Raw genomic sequence first — 11,866 nt, forward strand, 5'->3', positions numbered from 1 at the left:
GAGAAAATTGGAAATTCCAATTTAGCCCAGAAGGGATTACTACTTTATGAAATCTGTGATCATGTTACACTGAACAGATTACTCAGTGAATGTTTGTCACGTCAACAGAGAGGAAACAATGGTGCAAACGAGTTCTGTATGGAAACAAAAGGAGTGAAAGGATAGGAAGTGTAATCAATCAACTGATTAAAGGCCTTTAGTATGCAAACAATGCATTTTTTAATCAACCATCAAGCATGGCTTATTCCACTCATAATATTATCTTCAGGAAAGGTTTGCATAGGCAAACTGAATTTGTATTGCTCACAATTTTACCTGAATATGTTCCAACCGTGTTACTGTTGGATTTTTCAGCATAACAACTTTCCATAACAAAACTCATGAGGGCAAATGTCTTCCACCTCCATGTCATGCCTATTCATACTCTTTGTAAGTGACAACAGTTTAACCCGTTTTAAGTGAAAACAAAAGACCCCAGGGCAAAAGAACTTTAAAGTTCTGCTTTTCTTGTCTACTGTGGCTACAAACTGGGGCAAAGGGGAAAAGGCTAAAGGACATACACAATAAACATAAATGCTCATATATTATATTAGACAAATATAACAGAGCACATGGTGTAATGTTAGTAGTTTCTAGGAAGAGAAATTATTGGGTCGGCCCCTGGTAGGCGGAGAAACCGGGGAACTACAAATACAGAGTGAGCCCGGTTTGTAATAAGATTAGTAGCGACTAAGGGATAAGCGACTGAGGAGGACGAAACAAACCCAGACACACTATACGTGGCTTTTTTTAAACAGGTAATGTTGAATTTGCTCAATGGAGTTTGTGGCCGTTTACGCTGTTTATCTTAGTTAAACTGAGTCGTGAGTAGAAAGTGAAGTATGTCCACTGCCTCGTGAGCTAACGTTAATAGCACATGACGATGTGATGGGCTTGATTTCATCATCTTTAAAGAAGACATATTACACGATAATCAAACCCCTTGTTTATACGGCTGTTGAGCGCATTAGATTTACAGTTTTCACTTGACTTAATTCGATAAACGAGTTGGGCAGGTATTTCAGTGGCAGGGTTTTTGTGAAACCAGTAGCTTATTGAAATATCGGTCAACAAGAACAAACCGGCAAACTAACGTTAATGGACTTCCGGTAGAATAAATAAATAAAATATCAGTATGTTGTATGTCGAAAAGTGTGCTTAAAAGTGATCATAAAGCGAGATATTTTAGAAGAAATAAATGATACATTCTCATTTTCGTCCTAGTAAGGCAAAAATATTCTTTATAATCTACATCTCTATTAAATAAATCACTTAGCTCATACGGAAACATCTTCCTAATAAAGCCACAGACGAAATTAACGTGGCAAAAATGGCGTGTGTTAGTTATTGACAAAATTATATGGGTGTTAAAGATTAGTTATTGTAATTTAATTACAAAAGCAAGAATTTTATTGTGAAGGTTAGTCTGTTAACCTTCGCTGACGGCATTCCTGTTTCATCAGATGTCAGACACGAGCCTCTTCAAGACAAGTTTATTTATTTATTTATTTATTTTTACAGTAACTAAGCTATTATTTTAAATACAAAGGGCAATGTAAGTAGATAAAGTAAATGTTTTTGCTGGTTTTGTGCTTTTTTTTCTGAGCTCTTTGTCAGTTAGGCGTAATTACTTGCCTGCAAAGCTGAGCTAATAGATGCTGTTTGCTAACGTTAAGTTAATTAGCCATTTAATTGCTGCTTTAGGAATTAGCCAACTAGCTAACGTTAGTTTTTTTTAAGTCAATCCTCTGTTTTCACGCCCTAACTGGGAAGAACATACTGTAACAGGCCTTAGACTGTTCAAGTGACCTTTCCAGTCTTTGTTCTCTCTCTTTCTCTTATTGGTCAGGTGTTTGATTACATAGCTTAGTATTTTCCAGTGAAACAAGACAAACACAAGTGTTTGAGGTCACACACCTTTTCTGCCCTGGAGAACAGCCTAATTAACTTTTCTCCTGTCATCCACCCCTCTGTACCCCCATCTCTAAAGACCAGATTTAACCATGAATAAGGACACAGAGATCGACATGAAGGAAGTGGAGCTCAACGAGCTGGACCCTGAGAAGCAGCCCATGACCGGCGACGGCCCGGCTGCAGGAGGAGAGAAAAATGGCAGCGTCAAGCTGAAGGTTCCTGAGGAGGACGTTACATTCACCGGCCTGTCCAAAGACGAGCTCATGAAGGTTGCTGGCACTCCAGGGTAAGAGCTATTGGACAAGAGTTGCTACAAACACTATTTTAAAAATACTAGTCTTGTATTTGTGTATGTGTCATAAAATCAGTGTGATCAGCCTAACACACCCCCCTCTCATCCATTGCTCTCAGATGGGTACGAACCCGTTGGGTGCTTCTTGTCCTGTTTTGGCTTGGCTGGGTAGGCATGCTGGCTGGAGCCATAGTGATTATAGTCCAGGCACCTCGCTGCAAACCCATCCCTGAGATGAACTGGTGGAACGAAGGACCTTTGTACCAAGTCTCTGACCCTGAAGCTTTCTCTGACGGACTAGCAGGTAGAGTACTTTATTGAATATGTAGTTTCAGGGTATATTTCAGACTTTTAATGTTAAGGGTGAAACCCTTTCTTGCTGCTCTTTGCATGTTCCATTTTTGATTCTAGTTCTTCCCAGAAGGTTGGCTTTGACTGGTCTGGTCTCGATGTGGTAACCCACTCTAATTCACGAGGGATAAGTCACATGACAAGGTCTAGAGTTTCCTTAGTTCTGCGTGGCTTATTTCAGCTGGCCAGAGACCAAACTGCTGAGTAGGCTGATAACGAGTGACTCAAGGTCTAAAGGACATGAAAGGCCTACGAGTCATGTCTTTCATATCTCTCCTACTCAAATCTGAGGTTGAGCAACACAGTACTTTTTTTTGAAGTGGCAGATATCCAACTTCATTTTAGAGCTCAAAAGTGATTAAGCTATATTCTGTCAGACTTTTATTATCAAATGTTATTTAATAGTCAGTCACATTTATCTGTCTCTGTAAGTGTTTCTTTAAGAGGCAGGAAGTAAGGACAGATTGTACTGCTGTTCTCAAAGTGAATTACTAAGGAGCACTCGGGTTTCCAACAGGCCTTGGGCAGAATTCCAACAACTGCACGTGGCTTGGTGGTGTTCTCATATAAAGGCCCTCCTTGTGCTCGGACTTCACGTGGCCAGCAGAGGGGGTGTGGAGGGAGTAATTCACAAGCTCCTGCCTTGAGTCAATACCTAGCTAAAAAAGCGGCACTTTTTATTAAGCTGTCCCCTAAACCATCGAAGTGTCTCTCCGCCCTTCTGCCCTCTCGTCCTAACCCTCTGACCCTGCTACCTTTCATACATGAACTCTGTGTTGTCTTTCCTCAATGTGAAATTCGCACTGACATGACAATTCGTTAACCCTCCCTGTCCCTCTGTTTGTCTCTAGGTGTTGAGGCAAAGTTGGACAACATAAACCAGTTGAAGGTGAAAGGCCTGGTTCTCGGCCCTTTTCACACCGTACAGGCTGATCAGCCGAACACCCTGGATCTTAAAACGTTCAACCCTGTCAAGGGTAATGTGAAAGACCTAGTGGCTGTGGTGGAAAAGGCCCACAAGAAGGGTAGGTCATCATGTAACTGAAATTAGTTATTTGGGTGACCAGCATTTCTATGAATCCCCAAAGTTCATTCTCCATTAATAATAAAGAGGAGGTTTTTCAGGTGTTGTTTGCTTACTGTTTATGTTTACTTTTCCTCTTAGGCGTTTCTGTGGTGCTTGATTTAACTCCAAACTACATGGGAACTGATCCCTGGTTCAGCGCTGGTGATGTTGGTGACCTAATTGAGAAAGTCAAGGTAGGACACACACACAAACACACTGTTTGTGATCCTTGGTTTGCTAATTTTAAAGGGTATGAAAGTGAGACACTTGGCTCCAAGTGTTGTATTAATTGAAAGAATCCATGTCATTGAACAGTTCTTGCCTCTGTGCTCATGGTGTCTTCCAGGCTGCTGCGGAGTACTGGCTGAGTTTAGGTGTTGATGGCATCAAGATATCTGGCCTCAGTGTGGCTTCTGGCTCGGATGATTGGTCAGTGCTGCAGGCTGCCGTGAGTGGCAACCGCACGGAGCACACCAAGAAGAGGTAACTACGGCTGCCATTTTCTGACTTCCATTGTTACTGCATAAGCAGACTCTGTGCAGAACTAAAGTTACATTTGCAAGCCTTTTGGATAAAAGTAGCTATTACCTACAAATACAAGGATAGCAAGTTTGAGCAAAGATTGTACTGGAATGAGATACAATTTATTTGAGTATTAGGTGGTACAAAAAGCTAAATTTGACATTTTCTGGCTGTGGAATGTGGAAAAACTAACTCCTCAATACTGTGACTTAAAAGAACCAATTGAAAGAATTTGTAGGACTTATCATTCTTGGGAAAGTACTTTTCAAAGCATCAGTAAAATGTCAGCTGACAGGGTTATGCTTCCTGAGAGAGGGTGGAGATTAAAAGCATTCCAGTGCTGCGGGGGACTGTGGGCGGGGGTTCAAGTGAGACAGATCAACAAGAAAGGCATACAGAGGCCAGTGTGTGCTTTACACACACGCATGGTAAAGCGACGCCTTGTGGAGTGTTTGAGGAATGACACAAGAGCAACTATTTTAAGTCAGATTTTAGCATTCGGGGGGGGTTCAAGATGCTGAATTACCAACTTTACACTTAAAACGGCCTATGCCATAACCTTTCTGCTTTCTACCTCCTTCTCTTTCTCTCAGGGTGCTGATGGGTGTGGTTGAAGGTATCACGGCTGAAAATGTGTCTCATCTCGTCAATTCTTCTGGCGTAGATCTTGTCCTGTCTGACCTGCTCAGCAGCAAAAAAGGAGGTACGCTGGAGTGCTCTGTTTGTCACGCCATACTTGCATGTGCATGAAGTGTTTTTAACTGATACACATAATTTTACCTAAAAATGTGTGCAGGTTTGGAACGCATCAAGGACTTGAACATCCTCAACACTCAGCAGAGACATCTGGGCTGGGGCCTCGGCGCCACAAAACATGACCATCTGTCTAAAAAGGCACCTCCAGGCCTGATCCGCCTCTACCAGCTCCTTTTGTTCACCATGCCTGGAACCCCGGTGTTTACCTACGGCGACGAGATCGGTCTTCACGCTGAACAGGTAAGCTGCTAGAGCAGATGTTCAGATGTTTCAGTAACCTTACAGCTGTTACAGAGTGTAACCTTTTAGTCTTACCCTATTTTTTTCTTTTGTTTCCTGCTCAGGGTTCACAATCTCCTAAAATGGTTTGGGACATAGAGAAGGAACCTGCTGAAGGAGCTGCTGGCAATGAAACTACTGAGGTAAGAGTATATTCAAAGTAAATGTCAGTGTGTTTTTAAAAAAAACTACTTGAGCAAACTAGTGACGATATGGTCAAATTATTATTTTGCTTTCAATGTTTGAAAATAAAAAGCCTTAATTCTCATATACAGACTGAGCGGAAGGAGCACATTGCTGTAAGGAAGTGGTTCAAATCCCTCAGCGAGCTGCGAGGCAAAGAGCGCTCTCTCCTCCACGGCGACTACTACCCTCTCTACTCCTCCGCCTCCTCCCTCGCGTTCCTCCGTCTGTGGGACCAGAGCGAGAGATACATAACAGCTGTCAACTGGGGAGCAGCACCCGAAACACTCAAATTCACACTGGCGCCTACAGGCAAGTTCAACAGAATGATCTAGTTAAGATGTGATGTGTCATATCCAGTGACATACATTAACAATAATGTTTATGACCTTTTGTTCCAGCAGAGGGCATAAAGTTGCCGGAGACAGCCAAGGTGCAGCTCTCAACTGACCAAGACATGGAGGCAGACACCACCATCAGCCTCGACAAAATTACCCTAGGACCCGGGCAAGCGGTTCTGCTGCAGTTCCCCTATATAGCCTAAAGATGGCGCCAAACTACCTACAGATTAGACTTAGTTTAGAAAGAAACTAAAGTCAATCCTAATCCTTAGGAATAAGATGGCAAAAGATACAGGACATTTCTTTTTACTGTAATGAATACGGCTTTCTGTCAGTTTATTTAGTCAGGACCTAAATTAATTCGGTCAAAAAAAATCTGCCATACAAACACAGAATGTTGGCCAGTATAAACTCAGTAGAATTTTATTTGGTTTTGAAAACGTTAACACATTTTAGTTTACTTTTGCTGTGTTCTTCTTGGTGCTAGGGAAAGATACACAAGCACTCATCCATAGAGCATTTTGTTCTTTTGTGATCTTTTTTGTTGACGATTTTACGTTGTCCAAATGTGTGAAAGACATTCCATTCTCGTTCTTTGGGCATTCCTTTAGCAGTCTTTAGGGGTTGTTTGTTATTTGTTTTTTAAATTATACCTTTTAAGGACGTTAGTGACAGTTTTACTTTCATGAAATTTTCTTTTCTCACTGAAAGGCACTCATCACACAGGAAAAACAAGTTCACTTTGAACATGTGTGCTGACTCGGTTTGAAGTATTTCACGAGTGCTAGTAAACAAAATGATTGTGAATGGCATCAAGCCTGTCAAATGAACTGAAGTGGAAATTAATAAACAGAAAGTTCTGTACCAACACCTGCGTGGCCCTCATGTTTTGTCTGTGTGTGACAGCTTGTAAGAGTGAGTTCTGTGTTTAAGCATGTTCTTTGTTCCGAAGATAATATCAAATGAGACGTTCACTATTTTCAGTACTTACAGTGTGTGTGTGTGTGTGTGTGTGTGTAAGTGTGTCACAGATGTTAACAGAGGAAGCACGTCTGTATTTTATCACCATACTCAAATGGGTTTTATCTCCTCATTATACTTGACACTAAAATGTACGCTGTGCACTGTGCAACTTTCACTAAATGGGTCATACATAGTAGCTGCTGTCATAAACCCCCACAATTATATGTCCCATTCTTAAAGTTGGCAGAGAAAACGAGTTAATTTTTAATGCTGAGCCTCACTTTTACCCATGATAAATTGCCATATGCCTGTGAACAATACCTCTAACAAATCAACTCGCAGCATGTTTCACAGTGGCCTCTAAAACAATGAAAAAAATAAATGTATTGATTTTTGTGAAGGACACAAGCTTCCTTAGATTAATCAGCATTGATAAATCAGGTCAATGAATTTAAGGGAGAGTGATATTTTCCTCTGTATGTAATATATTTCCCACACACTTTTTATATATGAATAATTTTATCTTGTGAATAAAAGGACTGATTTCACTGAGATCACATGTTTAGAGAGGAATTAAATACGTGTGGTTGTAAACCTGCCGTTTTTTCTTGTAACATTTTTGCTTGAATTAAATCTCAAGGATGCTTTAGATAATGTTCATAAACAGCAGATGTACTTCGACTGAAACACTGCCCACCGGAGGAATAGCTTGACATAGGTTAATGATAGAAAGAGAGAAGAGCTTGTTGCTGTGTTGTTTTAAGTATTGGCTTGTTCAGTTAGAAGGGGACACTGTTGCTGTCAACCACCAAGGTTTCTCATCTTCATCAACACCGTCTTTGTGGTTTTACATTTACATTTAAGGAATTAGCAGACGCCTTTGTCCAAAGCAATTTACAAAATGTTTTGCTCTAGACATTTTGACCAGATTTTACATTCTCACTTGTTGCTTTAGAAAAGCAAGAGATTACTATATAACTTTTAATCCCATACGACCCAGAGCCCAGTCTCCCGTCTTTGGCATGCCATTCCAGTAACTTGACTTTAAACAGCAATTCTACCTCTATTCATCTGCGGAAAATTACAAAGTACGTTTAGTGTATTTAAGTACAATTTTGAGGTAGGTATTGTTACAATTTTATGCTTTTTATTTTTTTCCATAGACCTTCATTGCATTTCAGAGAGAACTATGTTACTTTATCTGGCAGCTGTAGTAACTAGTTAAATTGTTAATTACAATTTTAGATACAAAACATACACATACACAAACTTGTCATCAGCTTTTGAGATAGGCCTATGATACACTTAATTAAATAACACAACAGTGTGTAAAGTAAGTAAAATTAGCCACCCTTCCACCAGCTAAAATATAGAAATATGTGTCAGAACTTTGTTTTTTCTTTCCCATTAATCATCTAACGACCCCTCCGATTTATCTGTGTGACCCTTTGGAGGGGCCAGACCCCCAGGTTGGGAACCACTGTACTAAACTACCTAACAGTATATAAAGTAAGTTCAATTAGTGCCACTTTGACCAGCTACAACAGCAAAATGTTGCATACACATTAAGACATCAGTAATTAAAAAAACAAACCAATAATATATATGATAACACAGTTTTTGTTCCTGGGTAGTAAGCATTATTTCCTAATGGCTTATGCTTCAGAAAATGGCTATTATTCCCCAAAAACTTTGCTTTCGTGACAGTAATATTTTTAAACTAATCTATTTACAATGACAAACCGGATGAATTTGTGTCTTTTCGTTCACATAATGTTAGATAAAAACAACATATGATACCAAATTAACATGTGTATTTATACACCGGCTTTGAACAGTTTCTCAGACAACTTAGAGAAGAAGTCTTGAACGTACTTGAAGGCTGCTGACTCCTTATCTAGAGCTCTGAAAAACACAGTTTCATACGGCCCAATTTGATGTGCAGTAGTAGCGTTAGTGCCTTCTGGGGGTCCACCAGTGGCTCCCACTTAACTTTGTTGGTGCAAATTCACCCCTTTTCTCATTGGAAATGGGTACATTTCAAAATATGACTGTCCCGGTCGTAAAAGGAAAGTTTGTGGGGAACAACAGCCCTTTTCTAAACATTTGAGGCATAAGCAATTAGGAAATAACATTTTTGTAAAATTTGTTACACGGGATAATGTATCACTCTAAAAGGGTCTTCTGGTTTTGGAAAATTTGTACTTGGGGAAGATATTAGAACATATCTTATAAGTGTGATCCCGTGTGGCATGGGCAAAATGTTTGAATAGACATAAAATCTATCAACAGATCTACCAACCTGTTCTCATCTACAGACTAAAAATTGCGAAACTACCTACACTGGCAATCTAACTGAAAAAGTCTATTCATTAAATTCTGAAAATCTTATGCAGTGTCTTTTAAACAAGTTTGAAGTCTGACCAGTTTCATTATACTCTTATGCGTAATGTAATGTCATAAAACGCGTCAATTTCTCATTCAAAAACATAGACGTAAAACCATCCTTTTGATAAAAATGTCAAACAGCCCCTTTAACAGCTGAAACTTAAGTTTATTCTCAGCAGAGTTTCGGGGTCTTGGTACAATACAGGGCCGCTGTGGTGTGACAGGGGAGGTTTGAAGTTGATGATACCGGGAATCAGAGCCCGTCTCGGCACCTCTCTGCACACCCCACGCCACTGCGAAACCCAACCACTGTCTCACCCACTGCGATGCACACTCATGACTGACTCTCAGTCTGAGTCTGACAAACACACACTTTACACCTTTTACACCTTTTACATCACGGCGACATGAAAATACATGACCTTTCATCAACTTTCAAGGAGCTCTGCAGAAACACAAATGATGTTTTACACTGAAATACAGTAATGTAATCTGATTTTACCTGTCAGAATGGAAAATCTGAAAACAGTGAAAACAAGATATTGTATATTCAAAAAACAATCATAAAGTGAGTCACTCCACTCAATTAACTAACACTAACTTAACTATTTAATATAACACCGGGTCTTTATATATCTATTTTTGGTACGCTCAAGTACCAAATACATTTTGATTATCTCACTTTGGGCTGACAGTGTCTGACCAAAACCTTCACACAGTTTTACATATTCAGAGCATTATGCGCTGTTGGCCAACGTGAAGTTCTTCTCGAACATTTTGAGGTTCTGTGCCTTGTTCAAGGGCAACATCTAGCCCGCTCCTCTGACTTCTTCAAGGATAGCTGTCAGTGTTTCAGATTGTAGTAGTATTATCAGGGCTGGATCAGTAATGTCAGTGGGGCCCGGGGCATGAATGAGCTGCTGGGCACCTATTATGTTGGTCTCATGGCCTTATTATAGCAGCAAAGAAAATATTTTACAACACTGGACAACCCTCAGTACAGTGTTGGCTATATCACTTGTTGGGTGCCCTCCATCTTGAAAAAACACAAGTATTCTCTAAGGGACAAACTTGAGGATCTTTGAAAAAGCTTTGATTTTCTGTAAGAAGTCCATATAGATTTGATAATTAAAATGATAATAACAGATAGCTCTTACTGTGTGCAGCGAGCCACAGAATTTCTGACCTCCACTGAAGTTATTGTTGCTGTCACTGGGAACCCAGAGCTCTAAGGAACTACTTTACATTTACACAAAGGAGATTGCTTGATAAACGTAAGCGAGGAAGTTGAACTACCTGGTTGTTTGTGAAAATATGTCTTTTACTTGATTCTAGCCATCAGCTGTAACATTTACTTTACTTTACTTTGAAACAATTTAGCATAGCATAGCACTGATCAATCCGAACGCCATTCAGAAAACAAGCCTTTTAAAAGTTGTTTGCTTCATCATCTTGCCGAAAGACCTGACAAAACATGAATTCAGATGTTATTTCGGCATCCTTTTGATCCGTTCACACAGCAAAATCTGTTAATTGTGGGTCATAAATCGTGGGTTTACTCGCGAATAAACCCAAATAATCCACCAATCAAACTCGTGCGAGAAGTGCGACCGAAAATTCGCTATGCTTTCTGTGGGAACACCCCTTTAGAGGATCAGGGTAGAGTGGCTGCTGGTTAGGAACTTTACTTTTGATTTTCAAAAACAGAACATCAGTTAAAATACATATGTTAATCCACAAGTCCTAACACTACATTTTTTTAATGAATACTAACTGGCCTCAGATCTGCTCTGTGATAATTCATTTAAACACAAACATAAATAATACAAGCACAAAACTAAAAATAATGAATGGGTTGACACTAGATTTTGAAACAAGGACTTTTTTTCAGAACAGGGAACGTTTTGGGAAACATGCTTATTCAGTTCCTGTCCAAAGATTAGTTGAAGGCAAATTGTTATTTTTTTACATTTAGTTAATTTGCACAGATTAAACAAGACATAAGGTGACATGTTATTAGTGAGCTTTAGAGATGCTGGCAGGTGGATTTTGTTACCTTTGGACAGAGCCAGGTTTGCTCTTTCCCCTACTTCCAGTCTTAGCTAAGCTAAGCTGATTGGCTGCTGGCTTTAGATACATAATTACCGTAATTTACCACCGTGAAAATGGTATCGGTCTTCTCATCAAACTCTCAGCAAGAGAATCAATGTCAAAGCTTTTCTTTAACTTTTCCCAAAAACTAGAACAAGAGTCCACAACAATAGTGACCAGGATTTCTTTTATTGAGTAAGAGAAAAGACAAAAGTGCAAATACCCGCCCAGAAATTCTACGGTGCATACTTTCCCCATGCAGACATTAGACCTCGCCTAACTGCAAATGTAAATCCCTTGAACAAACCATTTTTTCAAAGCAACGTGCTGTTTATGAGCATGTACTATATGCATTTGGTTTTGTCAGTGGTCCAATGTGTGTGTGTATATTACAAGTGGCCCTTTAAAAACCAAAAGAGACCCTAAGAGAAAATGAGGGATAAGACGGGAGAAAAAAAAACACCCACTCAGACTGAAAGTGTGTGTGCGTGCGTGTGTGTGTGTGTGTGTGTGTGTGTGTGTGCGCGCGCGTGCGTGTGTATGTCTGTAAGAGGTTAAAGCCACACACTAGGGTGTTTTTCTCTTGTTTCCAGCATCACTATGACACAGCTTAACACATACACACACATACACACACCTATACACACACACACTGCCATTATGACAAGTTGGATGAAAGGC

At 39.9% G+C, this 11,866-nt stretch overlaps 1 protein-coding gene across 4 annotated transcripts; it reads left to right on the top strand.

Moving 5' to 3' along the window:
• The first annotated feature begins 643 nt into the window (after positions 1–643).
• slc3a2a (solute carrier family 3 member 2a) lies at positions 644–6,613 on the top strand. 4 transcript variants are annotated; one of them, XM_038731252.1, is made up of 11 exons: positions 644–797; positions 2,030–2,239; positions 2,365–2,549; positions 3,448–3,621; positions 3,762–3,856; positions 4,009–4,145; positions 4,778–4,887; positions 4,981–5,180; positions 5,285–5,362; positions 5,495–5,714; positions 5,804–6,613. In XM_038731252.1, exons 2-11 carry the CDS (start codon positions 2,043–2,045, stop codon positions 5,944–5,946), a joined length of 1,539 nt encoding a protein of 512 aa, XP_038587180.1. In that variant the 5' UTR covers positions 644–797; positions 2,030–2,042; the 3' UTR covers positions 5,947–6,613. The 4 variants fall into 4 exon arrangements, with proteins under 4 accessions (XP_038587180.1, XP_038587184.1, XP_038587183.1 ...); XM_038731256.1 differs by having other exon boundaries at positions 5,807–6,613; XM_038731255.1 differs by having other exon boundaries at positions 686–797; positions 2,035–2,239.
• The last annotated feature ends 5,253 nt before the right edge of the window (positions 6,614–11,866 follow it).

Source organism: Micropterus salmoides, unplaced genomic scaffold (genome assembly GCF_014851395.1).
Source record: "Micropterus salmoides isolate LMB-PRFRI ecotype aquatic unplaced genomic scaffold, ASM1485139v1 Ms_hic_scaffold_2, whole genome shotgun sequence".
In the NCBI taxonomy this organism is placed as follows: domain Eukaryota; kingdom Metazoa; phylum Chordata; class Actinopteri; order Centrarchiformes; family Centrarchidae; genus Micropterus; species Micropterus salmoides.

What these genes read in the sequence shown, in the direction of transcription:
- slc3a2a (XM_038731252.1), top strand. Translation starts at nt 2,043, where the DNA reads ATGAATAAGGACACAGAGATCGACATGAAGGAAGTGGAGCTCAACGAG. An exon ending in AAGGTTGCTGGCACTCCAGG is followed by an intron (nt 2,240 to 2,364) that starts GTAAGAGCTATT and finishes CATTGCTCTCAG; the next exon opens with ATGGGTACGAACCCGTTGGG. An exon ending in ACCTAATTGAGAAAGTCAAG is followed by an intron (nt 3,857 to 4,008) that starts GTAGGACACACA and finishes GGTGTCTTCCAG; the next exon opens with GCTGCTGCGGAGTACTGGCT.